General features: G+C 47.0%; 3 protein-coding genes across 4 annotated transcripts in view; all 3 read right to left on the bottom strand.

Annotated features, from left to right (window-relative positions):
• The window catches only part of LOC308475218 (uncharacterized protein), a 172343-nt gene that overhangs the window by 92875 nt on the left and 51775 nt on the right, over positions 1–27693 (bottom strand). The window lies entirely within an intron of this gene.
• The window catches only part of LOC308475188 (uncharacterized protein), a 54315-nt gene that overhangs the window by 22317 nt on the left and 4305 nt on the right, over positions 1–27693 (bottom strand). The gene's annotated exons all lie outside the window — the stretch shown is intronic.
• Positions 13286–27693, bottom strand: part of LOC308475117 (uncharacterized protein) — a 120929-nt gene continuing 106521 nt past the window's right edge. The window contains exons 4-5 of the mRNA XM_081002042.1: positions 25664–25790; positions 13286–14817 (exon numbers count right to left, since the gene is read on the bottom strand). Of these exons, the coding sequence (XP_080858168.1) occupies positions 13313–14817; positions 25664–25790 (1632 nt within the window). The 3' untranslated portion in view covers positions 13286–13312. The remainder of the gene's footprint in view (positions 14818–25663; positions 25791–27693) is intronic.

Genomic DNA, 27693 nt, shown 5'->3' with positions numbered 1-27693 from the left:
GAGAGCAAAACCAAAGTCCCAGGAGATTTTGAGAGAAATAAAATTATATCAAGTACAATATATGGAAATGATGAATCAGGGAATAGAATGGAAAATTAAACAAATGAGACAAAAAACATTTGAATCAGCTAATAAATGTGGGAAACTGCTGGCCTGGCAAATGAAAAAAAGACAAAAATTAAATACTATTACAAACTTAGAAGTGGAAGGAAAGAGCATACACAACCCAATTGAGATTAGAAATTCTTTCCAGAGGTACTTTAAACAATTATACACACAAGGGCCACAGAAAGAAACGGACATAGACCAATTTTTGAAGACAAATGGATTACAAAAAATCTCCCAAGAAAGTAAATTAATGCTGAACTACAAAATATCTGAACAGGAAGTAGAAGGTGCCATTCAAAATATGCAATTGGGCAAATCTCCAGGACCGGATGGGCTGACTTCTAGATACTATAGATCTTTGAAAGAGTGGTTATTGCAACCGTTGAAGGAAGTCCACAATGAAATATTGGAAGGGAAAAGGGCACCAGAGTCGTGGAAAGATACGTATATTACACTTATACCGAAATCAGAGAAATATTGATGCCAACTTTGCTGCCACATACACCCGGACAACACCATTACTGGCCCCAACAACATCACACATACCATCTCGGGACTATTTAATTGCTCATCGTCTAACATTGTGTATGCCATCAAATGCCAACAGTGTCCTTCAGCTCTCTATATTGGACAAACAGGCCAAACCTTACGCCAAAGAATAAACGGACATAAATCTGACATCAAGAATCACAAAACAGAGAAACCAGTAGGAGAACACTTCAGTCTCCCAGGACATTCTATACAAGATCTCAAAGTAGCTGTTTTACTACAAAGGAATTTCAGAAATAGACTGGAAAGAGAAGCTGCTGAATTACAACTCATTACCAAACTTAAAACCATGGAGAGACCTGGTCTGAACAAAGACATTGGATTCTTATCTCATTATACATGACTAAGCCATTTTTCACCTTCTCACCCCTTGCCTTTTCCTGTAAGACCTATTGCAGTCGTTAAGAGTCGTCAACAGGCTCATCTCAGCTATCTGCCAATCACCCATTCCCACCACCCTTCTGAGTTATACCCCTCCCCACCTTCTCACTATATAGAAGGATCTGGCAACTTCTGTTTCAGTGTATCTGAAGAAGTGTGCATGCACACAAAAGCTCATACCAAGAACTAACTTAGTTGGTCTTTAAGGTGCTACTGGAAGGAATTTTTTTATTTTGACTATGGCAGACCAACACGGCTACCTATCTGTAAAATTAACACCGATTGAAAGAGATAGGTTTCAGAATGAGACAGGATTGACTGTGGTAAAAAAGTGAAATACCTGGGGATTAATATGACAGCCAAAAATGGGAACTTATTTAAAGATAATTATGAAAAATGTTGGACGGAAGTGAAAAAAGATTTAGAAATTTGGTCAAATTTGAAGCTTTCACTGTTGGGCCGTATTGCTGTGATAAAAATGAATGTATTGCCGAGAATGTTGTTTTTATTTCAGACATTGCAAATTGTGGACAAGATGGACTGTTTTAAGAAGTGGCAGAGAGACAGGTATGAAGTTTACGGCATGTAATGTCCTAAGAGAGAATATTATGAAAATGATATACAGGTGGTACATGACCCCAGTCAAGCTTGCAAAAATCTATCATTTGCCCGATAATAAATGTTGGAAATGTAAAGAAACTGAAGGTACATTCTTTCACCTCTGGTGGACGTGCCCAAGGATTAAGGCTTTCTGGGAAATGATTTATAATGAATTGAAAAAGGTATTTAAATATACCTTCCTGAAGAAACCAGAGGCCTTTCTCCTGGGCATAGTCGGCCAATTGGTGCCAAAGAAGGATAGAACTTTCTTTATGTATGCTACAACAGCAGCAAGAATACTCATCGCAAAGTATTGGAAGACACAAGATCTACCCACTTTGGAAGAATGGCAGATGAAGGTGATTGATTACATGGAATTGGCAGAAATGACTGGCAGAATCCGAGACCAGGGAGAAGAGTCGGTGGAAGAAGATTGGAAGAAATTCAAAGACTACTTACAGAAATATTGTAAAATTAATGAATGTTAGAATGATGTTGGATAGAAATTAAGTGGTTTCCAGCTGTAATGCTTTAAGAGAATATGAAAAAGGCTTATAAATGGGTAAAAGCTTAATGGTAATGATTTGCTGAACAAATAAATTGAAGTGGAATACAAAAAAGGGAGGTATGAGGAGGTCCAGGGAAATAAGCGTAAGGAAAATAAGTAACGGAAAATCAATGTGTTTTTAACTGTCTTTATTTTGTATTTTTCTTTTTATTTTTCCATTTTTACTGTAATACTTTAAAAAATCTTAATAAATATCTTATTAAAAAAAAATAATGTCCCCGGATTTATATTTTAAGTGTTGTAGATTTATTAGTAGGGAATGAATGTTGCTTGCTTGGTTCAACAGCAGAAGACACATCATATGGGGACTTCCTGAAGCCTCGGCTTCTATTGCATTTGCTCAGTGGAGCAGAGGGCCAGAATGGATAGTCCACGACTGTCCTGTTCAAAGCGGGACAGGGTGGATCCCAGCAGCCGATCCCAGCTTCTCTTTGGATCCCAGAATGTCCCGTTGAAGACGGCCACCTCTGCACAAGTCAGCAGGGTCGTGCCCAAGCCCGCTGGATGAGGGACAGAGTGGCTCCAGTCTAGGCCAGTGGGGCAGCCCTCTGATGAGCCTGTGATTTTGGGGAAATTCTATGCCCCCCCCCAAGGAACCCTGACCTTTGTCACATTTGCTCAGTGGAGCAGAAGGCCAGAATGAGGCCTCATCCATGCCAGGCACTCGGCTCCTGCTGCAGTGATCATTAACACCCAGCAGAAGTCGGGAGGCAGCTGGCTCTGAGCCAAGCAGAGAGAGATGATGCAATCCTTTGTGCTTGCCCCCCCCGAACCACCAGTTTGCAAACTTCAGTGCCCCCCCCCAGAGGGAGGAGATGGATGTACACAAGCCCTATCAAAGAAGGGCAGAAGGAGATCCCAGTGTATTCCATAGACTGATTTTCATTTTGCATTTCTAAGAAAACAGGGTTGTGGTCTGATATTGTTCTTGGCAATACAGTGGTACCTCGGGTTACATACGCTTCAGGTTACATACGCTTCAGGTTACAGATTTTGCTAACCCAGAAACAGTGCTTCAGGTTAAGAACTTTGCTTCAGGATGAGAACAGAAATCGTGCTCCGGCGGCGCAGCAGCAACAGGAGGCCCCATTAGCTAAAGCAGTGCTTCAGGTTAAGAACAGTTTCAGGTTAAGAACGGACCTCCGGAACGAATTAAGTACTTAACCTGAGGTACCACTGTATCTGTATTTTTCTTACCTTCAATTCTAATTCTTTAGACACCCATATCGTATGGATTCTTGAACTGCTTTCGTATACATTAGAATGAAATGTGAATTCTCTATCTAACCAATGTTTGGTTCTCCAAATATCTATCAAATTGAAATTGTCAACCAATTCAAAGAAAGCTTTTGGAAGTCTGCCCTCCTTAGTATCCTTTTTCCTAATTGTTCTGTCCATTTCCAATGACATCACTCTGTTCAGATCGCTCATCAAAATCATTTCTAGATCTGCAAATTCCATTAAATCATTCTCCAACTTTTTATAAAATTCTGATTTATTTTTCATTTCGAGCATAAATTCCTATCAATAATTTTTTTTTAGCCTTTACCATTATGACTCTCCCTTGGTCGTTTTTTAATATTTGTATATTATAAATTTTCACCGCATGGGCTTCAAGCAGGGACAGCTGCCAGGGTGTCAATGGTTCCAAGAGCGGCTGGCGTTTTATCCAAACTTTATACAAGGAATTTCTTATAATATGGTTGTTGAAATCTGTATGGGCTTTGCTCTTATTGTAACCTAAATAGGTGTGTAATCCAAACCTATTATTGTAGCTTTCCAAATCTAAGATCTCTGTTCTTTCTAGGACTATCCGGTTATCTCTAATATTTTCTCATCATTTAATAATCATCCATTCAACCTCCAACTTCTGTTTTTAATTTTATTATATTTTAGTTCCATCATATCATGGGAATTGGGGTTGCTTGTGTGTAAACCTCCAGCTGTTCCAAACTGCTTAGGGGTGGTTGTGTCTTTCCCTGGCTGAGCAGCCCTTTTGCGTGGCTGCTTCAGTCGCTGGCAGAATCCGTCAGTGGGTGTCTCCTAAATTTCCTCCAGCATAAGAATTCCTTAACGGACAACCTTCTCCTCGCCTCTCTGCGCGGAAGCCTTCTGCGCAGAGTGGGCGTGCCAAGCGGTGGTCCTCCACTCTCCTCACTGACTTCACTGGAAGAGTCTCGGAGCCTCCCCTCCGAAGTGCTCTCTGCCTCTCCCTTCTTCCTGGTGTCACCTGGACTTCTTTCCCCAGAGGACGTTCTCTCTCTTCCCTTACTGGTTCCCTCTCCGGCAGAATCTGGGAGCCTAGCCTCTCCACTCTGCTCCGATGTCAGTTCCCTGACATCCACCTCCCTCCCAGGGCCCTCCCCCTCCCCCGTCCATTCCTTGGACGGTGATGCAGGAAACCCCCGGAAGGAACTCTCCCCTCCATCTGATGATTCAAGCACCTCTCTCCATTCGCTGCTCTCTTCTCGCTCCCCAATCTCCCCAGTCGGATTCTTCTCCTTCGGATAATTCCCCTTCCTCCTCTTCGGAGGCGGGAAACCCCACAAACTCTTCCTCCTCATCGGTGGTGCCAAATTGCTCCCCCCAGAACCTCTCTGGTGGTTTGGGCTTTCTCGGATACCTGCTATGAAACTCCTCCTGCAGATACTCATCCCTCATCTCTTCTGCTGGGACCCATGTGTTTTCTGCTTCTGACTGCCCCTCCCACGCCACCAAGTATTCCACTCGCCCCCCTCTCCACCTGGAATTGAGAATTTCAGCTGCATGGCCACTGAGTTCCCTTTCCTCCATCTGTGGATGCAAGGGTGTTTCACTTTGCTGACCCAGAAATTCCCTCCCCTCCCTAAACGGTGAGAGTAAGGACCTGTGGAACACTGGGTGCAGTTTCATGTGAGATGGCAATTTGAGCCTAAAGGCCATCGAATTTACTTGCTGGGCTACTTCGAACGGTCCCAATCTCTTTGGCCGTAATTTCTTACACCCTCCTTTGAACGGTAACCCTTGGGTAGACAACCACACCTGGTCCCCCACTCTTATGGTTTCCCCCTCTCTGCGGTGCTTGTCTGCCTGCCTCTTGTACTCTTCCTTTGCCCTTTCCAGGTTGATCTTAAGCTGTTGGTGTAAAGCCTCCATTTCTTCCACAAATTGTTCAGCCGCGGGAACACTGCACCTTCCCTCCCCCTCCCCGGGGAAAGCCCTGGGGTGACACCCGTAATTCGCCATAAACGGACTCATCCCCGTGGACACATGTTCCGCGTTATTGTATGCAAACTCAGCCAGCGCTAATTTGTCCACCCAATCATTCTCCCTCTCGTTGACGTAGCAGCGTAGGTATTGTTGAAGTATGCTGTCAGAGCTGCCCTAGGTCCCAGCTCACAAAGGACCAACGCCAGTTCGTTGTTATATACAAAAGTCTTTATTGAAGTTCAGTTTCACTTCCACAGCCGTAGCGTGCAGCTCTACGTCTGAAACTCTAGACCGCCGAAGCTCCGTCTGAGTCTCCTCCCCCCAGACACCAGTTTAAGACTCTAGCCTTGCTCCACCTCTTCCTTTGCTCTTTCCTCCTCTGGGTCCGCCTGTCCGCTGGGGTCTCCCCCTTCCTACACTCTTCTGACGCTGAGTCCCCTGAGTCTTCCCCCTGCTTCCGGCGGGCTTTAGGACCTGGTTCCCAATCCGGGTTTTCTGCTGTCCCGCGCGCCTGTACATTTGAACTTGGCGTGCGCGCCCAGCCGGCAACCTTCCTCCTGACCGTTACACTGCTCCTGTCACTGCTCTCCCCTTCGGGGAGGCTAGCTGGATCTGACCTCCCCTCCGTTCCCCCGCTCTCCGATAGAGGCGTGGTCAGCCCTGACTCATCTTCTCTCCCTGCTGGAGGAGACGCTGGCCCTGACACATGGGACTCTTCCCCCCCGCTACGCTCTGGTGGGGAAGCTGGTCCTGATCTCCAGCTGCTGCTTTGGGAGTCCCCGCTGGCCCCTTGCTTCTGGTGCGTCCCCCCTGGGACCCCCCTTGCCCTGACCACCGGCGCCCCCTTCTGGGAATCTTCTGATTCGCTGGAGAGGCTCATGGAATCTCTCGGGTCACTGTCATTCTCCCCTCCGCTGCCCTCAGATTCTTCCCCTTCGCTCTCCATCTCCTCTCTCCCCTGTGCCTCTGCTCCTGAACCCATGACATATGCTATTAGCTCTCTCTGCTTGTCCGTTGGTTTCTGGGTGTCTGGCCGTCGAGAAACTCACCTCGACGTCCAGCAGACTCATTAGCTTCCTCCAGAATCTGGACGTAAATTGCCGGCCTCTGTCGGATAAAATCCTCAAGGGGGCGCCATGCAACCTGAAAACATGCTCTACAAACAGTTTTGCTGTTTCTTCTGCAGACACCGCATGCGAGCACGCAATAAAATGGCACATTTTGGTCATCAAGTCAGCTACCACCATTACTGCAGTTTCCCCCCTGGCCTTGGGTAAATCAGTCATAAAATCAATTGATACCACCTCCCATGGTCTCTCTGGTGTCGGTAAGGGCTCCAGTAACCCCGCGGGTGCTGCCCTCTCCCCCTTAGCTCTCTGGCAGCGCTGGCACCCGCGCACGTATTCCTTCACATCCTCCCTCACCCGTGGCCACCAGAACTGCCTGGTGACCAGTAGCATTGTTTTGTGTTGGCCAAAATGTCCCGCCGTGGGGTTGTCATGTAGTTGTTTGAGCATTCTGCTCCTCAAATCCCCCTCAGGTATGTACAATGCACCCTTATAGTACAATGCCCCATCCTTTACTTCAACCCCCCCCCTGATTTTCCACAGTACTTCGGATCTCCCTAATCTTGGTTTGTGCATACTGGTCCTCCCTTGTCAAACCGGCCAGCTCTTGCCTCCCTACTAACACTCCCCCACACACCCATCGGTCCTCGGGTATGACATGACGTACTTCTGGCCCTCCCTCCCTCCCCTTCCAAGTATTCGGGCTTGCGGGAGAGGGCGTCTGCTCTGACGTTTTCCTTCCCAGGCACGTACCTAATCTCAAAATTAAACTTGGAAAACTCCTGTGCCCACCGCACCGTCGTTGGTTCAGTACTCTCGCCGTTCTCCAATATTCCAGGTTCTTGTGGTCAGTACACACCTGGACTTTGTGCTGTGCACCTATTAGAAAATGTCTCCAGCGTCGAAAGGCCTCGTGAATTGCCAGCAGTTCCCGATCATACACCGTGTAGTTTTGCTCTCACTTGTTCAGCTTCCTGGAAAAAAAGGCACGCAGCTTCCACCGTCCCTCATCTCCCGGCTGGAGCAATATGCTTCCTACCGCTCTGTCTGATGCGTCCGTCTCTAGCCTCATCGGCTTCCGCAGATCCACATGTAGAAGCTGCTCTTCCGACGCGAAAGCCCTCTTAAGCTTTTCAAAGGACCGCTGGGCCTCTTCCGTCCATTCGAACTTCCTCTTACTGCTGAGACAATCCGTTATGGGTGCCGTTAGATGGGCGAAGTTCTTGATGAACTTCCTGTAGAAATTTCCAAACCCCAAGAACCTCTGTACGTCCTTCCTGTTCTTGGGAGGCTTCCATTCTAGCACTGCCTGCACTTTGCCCTGGTCCATGGCCAAGCCCTTGTCCGACAACCGATAGCCAAGGAACTCCACCTCTCGAGCGTGGAATTGGCACTTCTCCAGTTTGACCCACAGCTGGTGCTCCTGCAGTCTCTTCAGCACTTCCCTGACGTCTTTTACATGCTGCTCCTCGTTCTCTGAGTAGATTAGGACGTCGTCCAGGAAAGCTACACAATTCTTGTAGAGCAGGGACCCCAACACATGGTGCATGAAACTTTGAAATGTGGAGGAGCCTGATTGGAGTCCGAAGGGCATAACTAAGTACTCAAAGGCTCCCAGAGGGGTGAACATGGTGGTTTTCCATTCATCCCCCTCCCTCATCCTTATCAAGTTGTACGCCCCCCGAAGGTCCAGCTTGGTAAAAATCTTCCCCTTCCTTACCCTGGCTAAGATGTCATCAATTCTGGGCATTGGGAAGGTCACTGGTTCCGACACCCTGTTTAACGCACGATAGTCCACTACGAGCCTGGGCTCCTTGGAGTCTCGCTTGTCCACAAAGAACACTGGACTACCCCCCACCACCCTTGATTCCCTTATGAACCCTCGCTTCAGGTTCTTGTCAATAAACTTCCGCAATTCCTGCATCTCCCTATCTGACATGGCGTACAGCTTACCCACTGGCAGCTGAGCGTCTGGGAGCAAGTTGATCTGGCAGTCAAAGGGCCTGTGGGGTGGTAGCCGATCCGCCTCCTTCTCGCTGAAGACTTCTTCCAAGTCCGCATACTGAGGTGGTACCTTCCCTTTTTCCCCTACTGCCATCCCTGCCACCCTGGCTACTGCCATCCTCAGGTTTTCCCCTCCATGACAGTGCTCTACGCAGTGGGCCGACCCAAAGGTGACTGTCCGCTGGTGCCACCCTACTCCTGGGTCGTGCAGTGCCAGCCAACTCATTCCCAGTATGATGGGTGGTCCTGCTAAGGTGGCTACGTGAAAGGCAATTGTCTCTGTGTGTCTAGAAACTGTCATTTTCATGGGCGGGGTCTGGTGGGTCACTTCCCCTCCCAAGAGTTCTCTCCCATCAATAGTGGTTACTTGCAGGGGATGTTCTAGAGGCACCACCTGTAGCTGGTGTTCTAGCGCAAAATCCTTGCTAAAGAAGTTGCAAGAACTGCCTGAATCCAGCAGCGCCTTCACCTTGATGGGGTGTCCATTTGGGAGTTCTAGCACCACCTCTATGGCGATGGCTGCTCGGGGAGGGTCTGGTTTGGGCACTTCTACTGGTTGCTCGCCTGGCTGCTGTGCCCTCCTTCCTGCAGCCAAGCACTGCCGTTTCCCGGCGTCTCTTTCCTTTCCTCCTCACTCCCCACTGCCCCCACCATTCCTTGCCACGCCTTCTTCTTGGGGCATACTCTGGCAAAATGTCCCGGCTGCTGGCATAGGAAACACTTCTTACTTGTTTTCCCCTCCTTCTTACGCACCTCGCTGGAGTTTGAAAACCCGCGCACGCTCGCTCCTCCAATCCCCATTGGCTCCTTGGGTGGCACCGTAGACGCTGGCATGTCTGGAATGCGGTTGTCATGCCAATGCTCTGCTCTCCCTTCCCGCCTTTCCAGAGCGCGTGTCTCTTGCCTGACTCCTACAGCCAGCGCCAACTTGGTCAGCTGGTCCATCGACTCCGGGCGGGGTGAGTGGGAAAGTTCGTCTCTCACCCAAGAGGATAAGCCCTCCTCAAATAACATTTGTACTGGTTCGGAACTCAGATCCCACCCAAGCTTATGGATCAGCATCGCAAATCTCGACCAGTACTCTCTCACTGACTGGTTCCCTTGTTTGCACCCCATCAGTACTTTACGAGTTACACTTAATTCAACATCACTCGAGAACATGTGGTCCATGGCGCTAAAAAACTTTCTCAAGTCCTTCAGAGCCGCGTTCTCCGCCGCCATTAAGGGTCGGACCCAATCTCTGGCCCTCCCCTGCAGGTGCCCCACCACGAAAGCAACTCTTCCCCCATCGTCGGCAAAGTCATCGTGCTGCAGATCCAGCGCATACTGCACTTCTGTCTTAAAAGCGTTATAATCCCTGGGGTTGCCCCCAAACGTCTGCACAAGTCCCGGTACCTTTCTTGCGATGGGGGTAATCTTCCCCTGGGCGTCATGTGTCCTCCTTTCATCCAGCCGCGCCGCTAGTAGAGCCAGTTGCTGCTCCAAGTCTCGGTTTCTCTCCTCCAGACTCTGTCCGCCTTTGGCCCCCTCTCCTGCGCCGGCTCCTCCGGTTTGACTCATGACTGTACCCCGGTCCTCTTGCACACAAGCAACGTAAAGGACTCACGGATTGCTGTCATGGGAAATGGGGTTGCTTGTGTGTAAATCTCCAGCCGTTCCAAACTGCTTAGGGGTAGTTGTGTCTTTCCCTGACTGAGCAGCCCTTTGCGCTGCTGCTCAGTCGCTAGCAGAATCCGTGAGTGGGCGTCTCCTAAATTTCCTCCAGCATAAGAATTCCTTAACGGACAACCTTCGCCTCGCCTCTCTGCGCGGAAGCCTTCTGCGCAGAGTGGGCGTGCCGAGTGGTGGTCCTCCACCCTCCTCACTGACTTCACTGGAAGAGTCTCGGAGCCTCACCTCCGAGATGCTCTCTCCCTCTCCCTTCTTCCTGGTGTCACCTGGACTTCCTTCCCCAGATGACGTTCTCTCTCTTCCCTTACTGGTTCCCTCTCCGGCAGAATCTGGGAGCCTAGCCTCTCCACTCTGCTCCGATGTCAGTTCCCTGACACATCATTACCAAATTATGGTCTGATATCATTTTCGGGAGGATCTCAACATTTCTTCGAAAAGGTATTAGATTATTTGAAGTCTGGATTGCATCTGATTTTTTAGCATATGAATAGAAGGTATATTGTCTGTCCCTTATCTGTTTCTCTCTCCAAGCATCTTTTAAATTCAGATCTTCTACCAATTGATTAAATGTTATTGGGAACTTCCCTTTTCTTGATGTTACGTCTCTCTCCGTTCTATCTAGAGCCAGGGATGTTACTCCGTTGAAGTCTCCCATGATGATCATACTGTCATTACTGTATTCTAATATCTTCAAGGTTGTTTTTGAAGAAGTTTGTTTTATTTCCACTTGTTGCATATTGTTGGGATACTGCCAGGGAGACATCATCCATCAAGGCCCACGTCGATTCCGGACGTCCATCGATCTCCCGTAGACACGCAGTATCAGCAATTAGCGACACGAGCTCCAGAAATAGCTTGCCACATTCCAGAGCTGATGCACGCTCTATCAACAGATAATGCACAGCAAAAGATGCACTAAGGAGAGCATTATTTATAAGTTTATTCTGCGTTGGTCAGAACAAAGAAAAAACATGACTGCCTGCTTCAGTGTCCAGGCACAGAGAGAGAAACGAAAGCAAAGACAAAACATAAACTTCCTGTGAACAGGAAATACACAGACTCTGTGATTCACAAAGCCTGCTCCCTTTTAAGGTGGAACGGAAATATCCTAACATCCCTACCAAAATTATTTCTTCTCTGCCTTTTGTCAATTGTATTCCTAATATTCTTCCTTCATCATCTTTAAGTAGGATTTTTGCATCTATCTTTTGGTATATATATATATATATATATATATATATATATATATACATATATATCTATCTCTCTCTCTCTCTCTCTCTCTCTCTATATATATCTATTCCTCTCTTTTTGGAAACATCTGAAGCTATGTATTCTGTTCCTAATTTCTTATCTATCAAAACTCTGTCATGTTTCTTTGCTATATGTGTTTCCTGGACACCAATGACGTCCCAATTTTTCTTTCTTAAGATACAAAAGGAAGGGGGTTTATCATGGAAACACTCTCCCAGAATGTAGGTGAAAGGCTGAACTCCACAGTAATACACAGTTACAGGGAACCAGGCAGAGGGCCTTTTCGGTAGTGGCACCTTCCCTGTGGAACACCCTCCCACCAGATGTCAAAGAGAACAACAACTACCAGGCTTTTAGAAGACATCTGAAGGCAGCCCTGTTTTGGGAAGCTTTTAATGTTTGATGTATTATAGTATTTTAATATTCTTTTGGAAGCCGCCCAGAGTGGCTGGGAAAGCCCAGCCAGATGGGCGGGGTATAAATAATAAATTATTATTATTATTATTATTAGTTGAGTCATCATCGTAATGGCGACCAGCTCGCGGGAGAGGAGCTCCTGGTAATCTGTTCTTTTCTTGGAATAAAACCAACTTTAAATGAACTGCACTCATGTGCGACTCACTACCATCACAACTTACTATCCCTACAGTGGTTTTCTCTAGGTACACACAGGGTTGGTGACTGACCCAGTTCTTGAAGCTATCCTATTAGCCGATCCCGCCCACAGAGGTATTTTCGCTCTGAGAGATCAGCGGGGGGGGGCGGGTAGTGCTTAAGCGTCCCATATTTAATGTTTAATAACAATTACTGAGTGCTGGGTGGATTCCTACAACAGTATTAAAAATACATGTATTCAACAAACATTGGCCACATGTTATAAAAGGAATATGGATTGTGTTTCCCCACCTTCTTGATTTCTCCAGGCAGCCAATATTTAAGATACTTAACTTGTGGCGCCCAGAATTGAACACAGTATTCTAGGTGGGGCCTGACCAAGGCAGAATGGAGTGGTACTATTCCTGCCCTTGATCTGATTCTGCCTTCTACCACATTGCCTTTTCTCCCTGTTTGGTGTCCTCCGCAAATGGGATGAGCACCCCCTCAGCTTCTTCATCCAAGTCATTTATAAAGATGCTGAACAACAATGGGCCCAGGACAGAACCCTGCAGTACCCCTCTTGTCACTTTTCCCCAGGATGATGAGGAACCATGGAGGAGTCCTCTTTGGGTTCGGTCAGTCAAATCCGCCTAACAGTTTCCTTGTTCAGCCCACATTTTACCAGCTTCCTCACAGAAAGATCACAGGGGACGTTGTCAAAAGCCTTACTGAAATCAAGACGCACTATTTCCACAGCTCTCCCCTGATCAACAAAGTTTATAACTCCATCCAAAAAAAGGGGAGGAGAGATTTCTCTGGATTTACTTGTTTTTGAGAAAGCCATGCTTTCATCCTTTGTGTTTATGTTGTGAAATCTTCAGGTGAAGGGTACATAAATTTTAAAAATGATAATGAATAAGGATATTGACAAGCTGGAACGTGCAAACGAAGGCAATTTATGTATTTAATTTGCATACCACTTGACCCAGTGGTGCTGACTTGAATATAATATTGGTGGTGGGTCAGGTAAGGCCTGCCTTGCATAATCAATCACATGATGCATGCATGCCATTAGAATGGCAATGCCTACCAACTGGGAGGGTGGGACCCTCAAATGTTTTATTGGGGGGCAAAAAAACCTCAGTCTCTAAAGTTTGACTCCTGTTGCCACGTGTCAGGACAGTTACAACATAAAACAAAAACACAATATAAAAAGACAAAATACACATATGTAACCCTCTTCTCACCACATTTTAAAAGGACATTAGATATCAATCAGCCAAAGGCCTGGTTTAAAAAGTGCAGATTTCCTTGTCTCCTAAAGCTATATAATGAAGGATGTCTCCCCAATATGAACTCTTTGATGACAAGTGAGAGAGTAGCTCCGACTAAAGCTCTTTCCACATTCAGTGCACTGATAGGGTTTCTCCCCTGTATGAATTCTTTGATGGGAAGTAAGATCATTACTCTGACTGAAGCTCTTTCCACATTCAAAGCACTGATAGGGTTTTCCCCCTGTATGCATTCTTTGATGGGAAGTGAGATGGGTGCTCTGACTGAAGCTCTTTCCACATTCAAAGCACTGATATGGTTTCTCCCCAGTATGAATTCTCTGATGGGAAGTGAGAGAGGAGCTCTGACTGAAACTCTTTCCACATTCCATGCACTGATAGGGTTTCTCCCCTGTATGAATTCTCTGATGGGAAGTAAGATAGTGGCTGTGACTGAAGCTCTTTCCACATTCCGCACACTGATAGGGTTTCTCCCCTGTATGAATTCTTTGATGGGAAGTAAGATCATTACTCTGACTGAAGCTCTTTCCACATTCAAAGCACTGATAGGGTTTTTCCCCTGTATGAATTCTTTGATGGGAAGTGAGATGGGCGCTCTGACTGAAGCTCTTTCCACATTCAAAGCACTGATATGGTTTCTCGCCTGTATGAATTCTTTGATGGGAAGTGAGTTTGGAGCTCTCCCTGAAGCTCTTTCCACATTCCATGCACTGATAGGGTTTCTCCCCTTTATGAATTCTCTGGTGCTTAGTGAGATCAGAGCTCTGACGGAAGGTCTTTCCACATTCCATGCACTGATAGGGTTTCTCCCCTGTATGAATTCTTTGATGGGAAGTGAGATAGTCGTTCCGACTGAAGGTCTTTCCACATTCTATGCACTCATAGGTTTTCTCCCCTGTATGAATTTTTTGGTGGGAAGTCAGACTTTGGCTGTAACTGAAGCTCTTTCCACATTCCACACACTGATAGGGTTTCTCCCCTGTATGAATTCTTTGATGGGAAGTCAGACTTTGGCTGCAACTGAAGCTCTTTCCACATTCCACGCACTGATAGGGTTTCTCCCCTGTATGAATTCTTTGATGAGAAGTGAGATGGGAGCTCTTCATGAAGCTCTTTCTACATTCCATACACTGAAAGGGTTTCTCCCCTGTATGATTTTTTTTATGGGAATTGAGATCAGAGCTCTGACTGAAGCTCTTTCCACATTCCATGCACTGATATGGTTTCTCCCCTGTATGAATTCTCTGATGGGAAGTGAGAGAGTCGTTCCGACTGAAGGTCTTTCCACATTCCATACACTGATAGGGTTTCTCCCCTTTATGAATTCTTTGATGTTTAGTGAGATCGGAGCTCATACTGAAGCTCTTTCCACATTCCAAGCACTGGTAGGGTTTCTTTCCAATGAGATTTCTTTGTTGGGAACTGGAATGGGAGCTCTGACTGCAGCTCTCTCCACACTCCAAATTCTTATGTGGCTTCTCCTCTCTGGGGATTTTGTCGTGTTCATCCTTGTTCTCGATTTCCAATTCATCACAATCTGCAATGGAGGCAAAAAGAGATTTGAGCCTCAGGAACAAATGAAGGAGAACTGAAGGGAGTTGGGTGAGTGTTCATTATCTTTGTTCGCTGTCATTAACCAATGTATTTATTATTAGATTCTAATGGTTGTTGCATGTTGCTTTGCTTGATATACAGTAGTGGTAAAATTGTAGAAGCCTTTTGGGGGAAAGTGTATTTCAGAGGCTTGATGGCTCATAACACCACTTCTTTGGGAGGGAGGCTCGTTGAATTTCATTGTACACAGGTTGTACAATGACAATAAAGGTATTATTAATAATATTGTGAAATTATTTATCAATGGAAAGATAATTTAATCAAGAATGTAATGCAACAAAGTTTGTTCAGTTATCGGTATTTGTCAGGCTGGAGCCAACAAGCGAGCAACAGCAGCTGCCAGACTTGAATGGCTGCCCAGGGGACGAAGAGAGGATTGTTATGGGAAACACAGAGGAAAGTACAACGGGGAGGTCACAGCCCAGAGAAATACAGGAGTTATCAGACAATAGCTTGTCTGGGCCAGTTTCCAAGCCTCTCAGAGTGCAGTAACGCAGAAGAGAAGGGGTACAAGAAAAGGGGAAATTGACATCATAGAAGCAACAGAAGAGATTCGTCTTCACACGTTGTTTCTGGAGGAAGAGGAACAACGCTGAGGATTTAGTTGAGTCATCATAAGGGTAGCCATAAGTCATGGGGGCAGAGAGGTCCGGAGAAGAGGCAAGTTTTTTCAGGAATAAAACCAACTTTTACTTCACTGTACGTGTTCAAGTCTTGCTGCCACTACAGCATGACTCAACTCAACTGCTGCTGAGAACGAAAGCCCATCAGATAATTAAGCAAGGATGGCTGAAAAGCGACAGCAGCAGCAGCCCGTGGATATGCAAGCCAGGCAAGGAGCGGCAGCTGCGGAGGCTCCAACAGCAGTGGATCCTACACAATTTCTCTGGGCAGAGAATCAAGAATTAAAGATAATATTAGCACGACTGGAAGGAGTGACGGGAGAACAGGCAAGAGAGCTCTCTGACTTATCCAGTAGGCAAACTGCAGAAAACCTAGTCCCCCCTCCCCCACACTTCAATGGGAATAGTGCAGAGTATGACTCCTGAGCCTCCTGCTTATATTGCCTACGTCCTAAAGGGGAAGAATACACAATCGCTTTGAAGTCCTCTCCCCTAGCATGGAAGACGAAGAACAGTCTCCATTTGAGGATCTCTCCCTCATTACAGTCGATCAGGTATATGAAGACGAGCAGCAGTCAGTCCTCAGGGAATGTGCAGGTGACCTTGGAACGGACAGCTCACGGAAGAACCCCGACCAAACCTAAGAGGAGGCGTGTAGTGGTGATAGGGGATTCCCTACTGAGGGGAACAGAAGCAGTGATCTGTGGGCCTGACAAGATGTCTCGGGAGGTGTGCTCTCTCCCCGGGGCTAAGATCCAAGATGTAACTGAACGACTGCAAGGAATCATAAAACCCACTGACAAATACCCCTTCCTCTTGGTTCATGTGGGAACCAATGACACTGCAAGCAATAGCCTCCAGAAGATCAAAACAGACTACGAGGCTCTGGGCAGGAAACTGAAGCAATTAAATGCACAAATTGTCATCTCATCTGTCCTCCCAGTTGAACGACGTGGCCCAGGGAGAGAGGGAAAAATAGTGGAAGTGAACAGCTGGCTTCGCAAATGGTGTAAACAGGAACGGTTTGGATTCTTAGATCACAGACTGTAGTTTCTTGAAGATGGACTTCTGGCAAGTGATGGGCTGCACCTCACAGCGGTTGGGAGGAATGTTTTTGCCAAAAAGCATAAGGTCAAACAGATTCTTCACTGGCCTTGCAGACAACTTCATTGTCCAGAAAGTGGGAGAAGCAACAAGAGGAACAGCCATTTTAGATCTGGTCCTAACCAATGTTGATGACCTGGTTAGTGGGGTAGAAGTGGAAGGATCATTAAACGCGAGTGATCATGCTCTTCTGAAGTTTACTATACAGCGGAAAAGAGCAGCCAAGCATACCAGGACTCAATTTCTTGACTTTAAGAAAGCCGACTTCATAAAACTTAGGGAAGTGCTGGGCGAGATCCCATGGACAGTAATACTAAAAGGAAAGGGAGTTCATGATGGCTGGGAGTTTGTTAAGAGGGAGATAGTAAAAGCACAACTTCAGGCAATACCAATGAGACGGAAACATGGAAGCCAGGGTGGCTATCTAAAGAACTTTTAACTGAGTTAAGATTAAAAAAGGATGTGTACAAAAAATGGAAAAGGGGGGAAACCACCAAAGAGGAATTCAAACAAATAGCCAGCACGTGTAGACACAAAGTCAGAAAAGCTAAAGCACAGAATGAACTCAGGCTTGCTAGAGAGGTTAAAAGCAAAAAAAAAAAAAAAAAAGGCTTTTATGGGTATGTTCGTAGCAAAAGGAAGAACAAAGAAAAAGTGGGGTCACTCAGAGGAGAAGATGGTGAAATGCAAACAGGGGACACAGAAAGGGCTGAACTCCTCAATGCCTTCTTTGCCTCAGTCTTCTCCGATAAAGAAAACAATGCCCGACCTGAAGAATTTGAAGCAAATGATTCAGCAAAGGAAACACAGCCCAGAATAACTAAGGAGATAGTACAAGAATACTTGGCTAGTTTAGATGTATTCAAGTCTCCAGGGCCAGATGAACTGCATCCAAGAGTATTAAAAGAACTGGCAGATGTGATCTCAGAACCACTGGCAGTCATCTTTGAGAATTCCTGGAGAACAGGCGAAGTCCCGGCAGACTGGAGGAGGGCAAATGTTGTCCCTATTTTCAAAAAGGGGGAAAGAGAGGACCCAAATAATTACCGCCCAGTCAGTCTGACATCAATACCAGGGAAGATTCTGGAGCAGATCATTAAGCAAACAGTCTGTGAGCACCTAGAAAGGAATGCTGTGATCACCAATAGTCAGCATGGATTTCTGAAAAATAAGTCATGTCAGACTAACCTGATCTCGTTTTTTGACAGAATTACAAGCCTGGTAGATGAAGGGAACGCAGTGGATGTAGCCTACCTTGTTTTCAGCAAGGCATTTGACAAGGTGCCCCATGATATTCTTGTAAAGAAGCTGGTAAAATGCGGTCTTGACTATGCTACCACTCAGTGGATTTGTAACTGGCTGACTGACCGAACCCAAAGGGTGCTCATCAATGGTTCCTCTTCATCCTGGAGAAGAGTGACTAGTGGGGTGCCACAGGGTTCTGTCTTGGGCCCGGTCTTATTCAACATCTTTATCAACGACTTGGATGATGGACTCAAGGGCATCCTGATCAAATTTGCAGATGAGACCAAATTGGGAGGGGTGGCTAACACCCCAGAGGACAGGATCACACTTCAAAACGACCTTGACAGATTAGAGAACTGGGCCAAAACAAACAAGATGAACTTTAACAGGGAGAAATGTAAAGTATTGCACTTGGGGGGGGGAAATGAGAGGCACAAATACAAGATGGGGGACACCTGGCTTGAGAGCAGTACATGTGAAAAGGATCTAGGAGTCTTGGTTGACCACAAACTTGACATGAGCCAAGATTGTGACGCGGCAGCTAAAAAAGCCAATGCAATTCTGGGCTGCATCAATAGGAGTATAGCATCTAGATCAAGGGAAGTAATAGTGCCACTGTATTCTGCTCTGGTCAGACCTCACCTGGAGTACTGTGTCCAGTTCTAGGCACCACAGTTCAAGAAGGACACTAACAAACTGGAACGTGTCCAGAGGAGGGCAACCAAAATGGTCAAAGGCCTGGAAACGATGCCTTATGAGGAACGGCTAAGGGAGCTGGGCATGTTTAGCCTGGAGAAGAGGAGGTTAAGGGGTGATATGATAGCCATGTTCAAATATATAAAAGGATGTCACATAGAAGAGGGAGAAAGGTTGTTTTCTGCTGCTCCAGAGAAGCGGACACGGAGCAATGGATCCAAACTACAAGAAAGAAGATTCCACCTAAACATTAGGAAGAACTTCCTGACAGTAAGAGCTGTTCGACAGTGGAATTTGCTGCCAAGGAGTGTGGTGGAGTCTCCTTCTTTGGAGGTCTTTAAGCAGAGGCTTGACAACCATATGTCAGGAGTGCTCTGATGGTGTTTCCTGCTTGGCAGGGGGTTGGACTCGATGGCCCTTGTGGTCTCTTCCAACTATATGATTCTACAGAGTTGATGAAGCAAGAATAGCCACGACTGTGGAGCTTCTGGGGGCGGCAGCTAGACAATGGATTCCCCCTTACCTGATGTCAATGACCACGTGCTCACTAATTTACCTGCCTTTTTGAAGCTCTTGGACAACATACTCAGGAATCCCGCACAATAGGCGTAGTTGGAACAGGAGTTCCTGAACCTCAGGCAAGGAAGGGGGACAGTAGCACAGTATTGGTCCAGTTTTATGATGCACGCCTGTCAACTGGAGTGGGCAGGGAAGGCCTTGATTGCCCTGTTCAAAGCAGGACTCTGCGAGGAGATTTGCGATGAACTTGCGGAAATGCCAATGTTGAACACCCTGGAAGAGGTGGGGCAAGCCACTCTGTAGTTAGGCCTGAGATTCCAGATGGGTTTGCTCAGAAAAAGAAAGAGGTGATACAAAACGGGGGAGTGATGCAAAGGATTTAAAAGAGAGAGGAGGGTTGCTGTACAGAGGGGGAACCCTCTACATCCCAGAAGGGGAACTCTGAGCCAAGGTACTCAGACAATGCCACGATAGTCCGACGGCAGGCCATTTTGGGCAATGGAAGACAGAATGCCTAGTAATGTGAAACTTCTGGTGGCCAAGGAGGCCCTGCGAGACCCCAGCAGGCCTACTACAACCACTACCTATTGGAGAGTCATTCCCCATGTCTGCAGTCATGGGATTGTTGTCTATCACATGACGGTGTATGTTTTCATTCCACAGAGTGGGAAGTGACGGAGACAGGATCCTTGTGTTACTGTGTTCTGTGAAGTAGGACTATTGTCCTTTGTTCTCTCTGCTGTCTGATGAGAAAGAGGAAGGAGCTAAGTCAGAATGCCCCGAGGGTTTTATATGTAAATAAAGTAGATTAGCCAAAATGCTGAGTTGCTGGTACTGTTATGCAAGCTGCGAAGACTCTGCAGATCCCTAAGTGTGCTGATGTCTGTTGCCATCAGTCGCTGTGATGTTCGGGCAGAAGAAAGCTTTTGATGCTCCCGAACAATCGACCAGGAAGAAGAGAACATGCCATTCGGGCATGTGTCTCTGCCAGGGTCCTACACAAGAGTAGTATGGCTCCTGACACTACCTACCCCACAGGGGCCGTGGGAAACCATTGCCATGGATTTCATCACCGACTTGCCAGAGTCACAGAAACAGACAGTGATCTGGGTTGTGGTGGATCTTTTTTCAAAGATGGCACATTTTGTACCCTGCGAGAAACTACCCTCGGCACACAAGACAGCACAACTCTTTGTGGCACATGTATCAGATTGTATCAGACAACGGAATACAATTCACAGCCCAGTTTTGGAGAAAACTGATGTAACTGCTGAAGGTGGAAATATGCCTCTTGTCAGCTAGACACCCACAGACGAAGAGAGTCAGACAGGACGAAGGCTACAGTGCAGCAGTATCTACAATGTTATGTGAATTACCAACAAGATGACTGGGTAGACAACTTGGCACTGGCTGAATTCACTTACAATAACGCAGTGCACTCATAGACACAACAAACGCCATTTTTTGCTTGTCAAGAGATACACCCATGGGTGTTTCCAGGGCAGGGGGACAACCTCGCAGTGCCAGCAGCAGAACAGTATGCAGAAGAAATGAAAGCGCTGCACAGTATTTTGCGGGACCACCTAGAAAGGGCGAAGGCTCAGTACAAGGCGGAAGCAGATAAACACAGGTGGGTGGGCAAGGAGATAAGGGTGGGGGACCAAGTATGGTTGTCCACAAAAGACTGGCCGAGCAGGGGACAATGCCGTAAGCTGGAACCGCAAAGGGTGGGGCCTTTGAAGTGGTGGAACAAATCAACCCTGTGTCGTTCAAGCTACGCCTATCTGAGTCAATGAAGATGCATCTGGTGTTCCATCGGTTGCTTCTATCTCCACTGACGCTGAGACACCCGTATCAGGAGAGGAAGGAACCACCACCCTTGCCAATATTGGTGGAGGGTGAACCTGAATACGAGGTGGACGAGCTACTAGACTCTGGCAGGAGAGGTAGGGGTGCAGTATTTTGTGTCTTGGAAGGGGTATGGACCAGAAGAGAATTCATGGGAGAGCACAGGAAACATACATGTACCAAGGTTGCAGAGTGAGTTTCACCGTAGGTACCCCAGGAATCCCAAACCCTAAGGTTGGGTAGAGGAAGAGCTGAAATGGGAAGAAGAAGGGGAGAATGAGCCCGAGTGGGAGGAAGAAGCAGAAGAGCAGCAACCGGGGTGCAGTTATTGGGAGGACAATGAGGAGGAATGGTGGGAAGTGGCCCAGAGCGCCCCAAGAGAGGAAGAGGAGAGGCAGAAGGAACAGGAGGGGGGCCCCTAGAGGGGGGGATGATGTAAGGCTGGAGCCAGCAAGTGAACAGCAGCAGCTGCCAGACTTGGACGGGAGCCCAGAGGGAAAAGAAGAAGAAGAAGAAGAAGAAGAAGAAGAAGAAGAAGAAGAAGAAGAGTTTGGATTTGATATCCCGCTTTATCATTACCCAAAGGAGTCTCAAAGCGGCTAAGATTCTCCGTTCCCTTCCTCCCCCCACAACAAGCACTCTGTGAGGTGAGTGGGGCTGAGAGACTTCAAAGAAGTGTGACTGGCCCAAGGTCACCCAGCAGCTGCAGGTAGAGGAGCAGAGACGTGAACCCGGTTCCCCAGATTACGAGTCTACTGCTCTTAACCACTACACCACAAAGGGAGGATTGTTATGGGAAGAACAGAGGAAAGTATAGGGGGGAGTTCACATCCCAGAGAAATACAGGAGTTATCAGACAATAGTTTGTCTGAGCCAGTTTCCAAGCCTCTCAGCCTGAAGGAATTCAGGAGAGGAGCGGTACAAGAAAAGGGGAAATTGACATCACAGAAGCGACGGAAGAGATTCGTCTTCACGCGTTGTTTCCAGAGAAAGAGGAACAAAGCTGAGGATTTAGTTGAGTCATCATCAGGGTAGCCACAAGTCATGGGGGCAGAGAGGTCCGGACAAGAGGCAAGTTTTTTCAGGAATAAAACCAACTTTTAATTGACTGTACGTGTTCGCGTCTTGCTGCCCCTACAGTATTTTATCAAAAGTTATGGCCAAATAACCAGAAAAAGCAAGCACAACTTGCTTAGGTTGACTTTTGTCAGTGTGTTATGTGATTTCTATCAAGTTGGTTGGTTTTTTTGTGTTCTTTCATTTAGTGAGTTTGCAGACGTAATAAAATTTAAAAAATGGCACAAAGAGTTGACTGGTCACCCAGAAAGCCATGTAAAATAGTACTATTAAGTGAGCAAGGCTATAGTTATGAAGAAATTAGAAGCAAAATTGGGGGAAACAACCAAAGCTGGCCTTTCTATATATTTGAAGAGGTATAAGGAGACTCAGTTGCTACAAAATCAGACTGGTAAAGGCAGGAAAAGGTGCACAACAGCAAGTGATGATCAAAGAATGGAGAGACTGCACCTACTTGATGGAAAAAATCATCTGGGTGTTTACAAGATGACATGGCGCAATGTAATGTGAATTTGAGTGCAAGGAGTGGTCTAAATGCTAGAATTCTAAGGAAAAAGCCATTGTTATCTCTCAAGCAAAGGTGATTGTGATAACAACAACAACAACAACAATAATAATAATAATTTATTATTTATAACTTGCCCATCTGGCTGAGTTTCCCCAGCCACTCTGAGCGGCTTCCAATCAAGTGTTAAAAACAATACTGTCAGGGAAGAGTTAGAAGTTTCCAGTTTCTCAGAGGGAGAAAGCTTTCCCCAAGGGGGGAAGGAGAGCAGTGAATCTAACAGAAGAGAGCAAGAGGAGCAACAGGGAGGGACCGGCTGTTCCCAGGAAAGGCCAGGGTTCAGTTCTAGCTCAGATTGGGAGGAGGGGAGATACCGGCCAGCTCTAGCCAGGAGGGTAGGAAAAAGAGTGGGAAAGCGAAAGGAACAAGGGCGCCTTTGCCATTTTGAGAGTGGCTGGTCACCAAGAAGCAGAGCTCAGAAGGTATCTGAAAGAAGTGACGCTGAGGAAGAAGAGTTAAGAACCGTTTATAAGATTGTTTTGTTAATACGCAATAAAAAGTTTTATAAAAGAACAAGAAGTGTTTGTGCGGTGATCTGAAGAGGACAACGACCAGGCCTGACAAATACAGCATTAAATATTAAAAACTTCCCTGAACAGGGCTGCCTTCAGATGTCTTTTAAAGAAAAGATAGCTGATTATTTCCTTCACATCTGAAGGGAGGGCGTTCCACAGGGCAGGCGCCACTACCGAGAAGGCCCTCTGCCTGGTTCCTTGTAACCTCACTTCTCGCAATGAGGGAACCGCCCGAAGGCCCTCGGCGCTGGACCTCAGTGTCCGGGTAGAATGGTGGGGGTGGAGATGCTACTTCAGATATACTGGGCCCTTTAGTGCTTTCAAGGTCAGCACCAACACTTTGAATTGTGCTCGGAAATGCACTGGGAGTCAATGCAGATCTCTCAGGACCGGTGTTATGTGGTCCTGGCAGCCGCCCTCAGTCACCAGTCTAGCTGCTGCATTCTGGATTAATTGCAGTTTTTGAGTCACCTTCAAAGGTAGCCCCACGTAGAGCACATTGCAGTAGTCCAAGCGGAAGATAACAAGAGCATGCACCACTCTGGCGAGACAGTCTGCGGGCAGGTAGGGTCTCAGCCTGCATACCAGATGGAGCTGGTAGACAGCCGCCCTGGACACAGAGTTAACCTGCACCTCCATAGTCTGTAAACCCTGCGCACGCCCAGCCAATGGGGAAACAGGAGAAAGAACTTGCACTGCATGTAGCTTGTGTTTTGCTAAATTTGTGTGTGCCTACTTTTGGACACCCGTGCTTGCAAGGATGTCTATGTAACCAATAAACTCTTTGCTGCTTCACCAATTTTGTTCAGATTTTATTTTGAGGGTCTCAAACCCACCTGTCCAGACTGAGAAATCAGTGGTCAGCATATTCTGCTGTGGGCAGTGAGGACATCCAGTCCTCATCATAATCCCGTTTTTAATGGGACTTGCATGTACCTCTGAAAACCTTGGGATTCCCCTAACCTAGTGACTCCCTCTTGTGTGTGGATGGGGATGGATGGTTTGGCTACATGAGGAAGATTCCCACTTCAAGAATACCGTATTTTTCGCTCTATAGGGCGCACCTGACCATAGGGCGCACCTAGTTTTCAGAGGGGGAAATCAAGGAAAAAGATATGATTCCCCCCCCCCCCAAGCTCTGGGTGCAGCCTGTCCGCTTCTCCCAGACCTTCTCCCTGCTATTGCGGGAGGTGGGGGAATCCCCCCATCTCCCGCAAAAGCCCACAGGAGGGAGAAGGGACTGACTCAGCCAGTCAGTCCCTTCTCCCTCCTTGGGGAAAAGCCCCCAAGAGCGGCACACGCTTTAAAGGCTGCGTGGCTCCTGCGGGCTTTTCTACGAGGTGGGGGAATTCCCCTACCTCGTAGAAAAGCCCGCAGGAGCCGCACAGCCTTTAAAGAGCGTGCGGCTTCCGTGTGCTTTTGCGGGAGGTGGGGAAACTCCCCCACCTCCCGCAAAAGCCCGCAGGAGCCGCACACCCAGGTCCAGGAGCAGCACGAAGGTGTCGCACGAGCCTGTGGGGCTGGCGGTGGGGGCAAGCGCTGCTTTCCCCCACCGCCAGCCTCAAAGACCAGACTCTCCTGGCTTCAGCGAAAGCAACGCGAAGCCTCCGGAGCGCAGGCTTTGGAGGCTTCGCGTTACTATCGCTGAAGCCAGGGAGCCTGCATTCACTCCATAGGATGCACACACATTTCCCCTTCATCTTTGGAGGGGAAAAAGTGCGTCCTATAGAGCGAAAAATACGGTAACTTGGCTCAGAGGGCATGAGGTAAAATTTTGTGTGTCTTGCTCATTCGTAGTGCCTGGATGACTGGCAAAGCATATTTGGGTCGAGCTACAAATGGTCCATGAGGCCAGATCTATGAGCTGACCATCATCTTTTAGAAGACATCTGAAGGCAGCCCTGTTTAGGGAAACTTTTAATGTTTAATAGACTATTGTATTTTAATATTCTGTTGGAAGATGCCCAGAGTCACTGTGGAAACCCAGCCAGATGGGCGCGATATAAATAATAAATTATTATTATTATTATTATTATTATTATTATTATTATTATCTCCTGCCCCAGAGTGATGGATCTGTGCCAATTCCCAACTGGAGGCCAAAAGCTGACTCCATCAATTATGGCTCCCAAGAGGAGACCATCTTGCCAGGGACTCCTCCGAGAACAGAGCCCGGTTTACTTAATCCTGTCGGGCACAACAGCATCCTTCAGACTCTGCTGGGCCCTTGGATGCTTCTCAGCGCATCAAGGTAGGTAAAACTGTGGCCTCTATTTCTAAAGGTGGATGCTGAAATGAAAAACCTGACAGGAGCTACCTAGCTTTCCTAACAACTCTGAAGCTGACATTTAAGATGCCTGGGCAGTTCAGACCAGCCGAATCGTGGTATAAAAAGGCAGAACTGGAGGAAGATGGTTAACAGAAAAACTGTAATTTACTCTTTCTTGTGGGTGTGTTAGGTTCCCAGGTGTTGTGGGGGGGGGCGCTGTTAAGCTCTGTGAAAATATATGAGGTTTGTCACATAGAGGTATTTTTTGAATTTCCAGGCAGATAGGGCGATCCCACAGGGAGCCTTACCAAGAGAGGCCACGATCCCACGATTCTCCTCCATGACGTCCTTATGCAGAGCTCTCTGGTCAGGATCCAGCAACGCCCACTCCTCGTCCGTGAAACAGACAGAGATGTCTTCAAAGCACACTGAACCCTAAAAGAAAAAGGGAAATGTCCTCCTCTGAGACAGCAGAAATATGATCTGCTACACAATGCTCTGTTGTTTCCTTCCTCTTAATTGCTGCGTTGTTTCAATAGGATTGCTTTGCTGCACATTTCTATTATGGATGCCTATTTTGACGTTTTAATTGAATTATTTTATTCAGCTTTTAATTATGGGTATTCATTCATCTTTGTGCAAATAGGTGGTTCTCTTCCTTGTGGTTTTCAAGTCATCCTGCCTACGCAGGGATTCCAGTTTCCCAGATGGAAGGATCCCCTTTCTCCTCTCCTCATGTCCTGTTCTGAAGAGGATCCTTCCCAGTGCCCCACAGCCAAATTCCAGGGGTTCAAGGGGGCATGCTGTTGGGGCTGGCTAAGTGAATCCTGGCCTCTATTTGTTCTCGTTTGTCCACTGCTTAGAAGCCTATTTTAGCATTCAGTGATGATTATAGAAATACAAGAAGCCTACTTTGGATGGCCATCTGTCTTGGAGGATCTAGCTGAGACTCCTGCAATGCAGGGGGTGGGACTTGATGACCCTTGGGGTCCCTTTCAACTCTAGGATTCCATGCAAACTGCAACTACAGATGAATCCTACTGTCCACATTCAGAAGGCTGGTGTCACAGAGTTATATGGGCAGGAAATCCCACAGTTCACAGCTGGAGTTTACTCTTTATCAGCAAGAACACGATGTTCACAGACTTGGCTGAGTTTTGGGCTTCATGAGAAGAGCAGCTCATTCCCTGAGGGTCTGCCAGTTTGCATTTCTTAGTGCAGAAAGTATGGAACTGATATTGATTTTTCCTATTCTAATTACAGTGGTACCTCGGGTTACATACGCTTCAGGTTACAGACTCCGCTAACCCAGAAATAGTCCCTTGGGTTAAGAACTTTGCTTCAGGATGAGAACAGAAATCGTACGACGGCAGCAGGAGGCCCCATTAGCTAAAGAGGTGCTTCAGGTTAAGAACAGTTTTAGGTTAAGAACGAACCTCCGGAACAAATTACGTACTTAACCCGAGGTACCACTGTATGCTTAGTGTTAAGGTTTAGACTTATTACAGTGGTACCTCGGGTTACATACACTTCAGGTTACATATGCTTTGGGTTACAGACTCTGCTAACCCAGAAATAGTTCCCTTGGGTTAAGAACTTTGCTTCAGGTCAAGAACAGAAATTGTACGGCGGCAGCGGGACGCCCCATTAGCTAAAGTGGTCTTCAGGTTAAGAACAGTTTCAGGTTAAGAACGAACCTCCAGAACAAATTAAGTACGTAACCAGAGGTACCACTGTACGCTTAGTGTTAAGGTTTAGACTTATTATAAGTTGTGGTAAGTTTAAGTTAAGTTTGCTGCAACTGGATTTCTTATGGACAGGGCCAATCCTGAATGTTTTGGATTTGGGACCATTATGCTCATTTGTCTTCAGTAGCAGTAAAGCTCTGCTGGGTGAAATACAGTTGCCTCTGGTCTATTTTGGGGGATCCTGCAACATGTTTATGTTTTCACTCTGCTAACTATACATTGGAGTTCTGCCTGGATCAATACTGAGTAGAATTCCATGACAGGGTCTTTCTCCATGAAATCAGCTGCCAAAAGAGAAGGCCCCTAGCTCCCCACAGCTTTCCAAGTCCTCTCTCTCTGGGGTTTCTGGCAAGCGATCCAACAGTGCGCCAGTGTGCAGCCTGCCTTTCCTCCTCCATTGTCAGACGTCTCCTGGCTCTGAGAGACAAGCAGGGAGGGGGGCTTCTGGCATAAGGAGAGGGAGCCCCCAGTGGCTCCTCCTTCTCCTGACTCACCTCTGCCTCTCGACCTTCCTCCTCCCACTCGCCTCCTTCCTCTTCTGCCTCTGATTCTGGACTGCATTCTGCCACAGAGTCTCCCAGCTCACTAAG

Source organism: Podarcis pityusensis (genome assembly GCF_964106645.2).
Source record: "Podarcis pityusensis genome assembly, chromosome: 4".
Lineage (NCBI taxonomy): Eukaryota > Metazoa > Chordata > Lepidosauria > Squamata > Lacertidae > Podarcis > Podarcis pityusensis.
The sequence above is the reverse complement of the archived record's forward strand: the minus strand, read 5'-3'. Positions and strand labels throughout refer to the sequence as shown.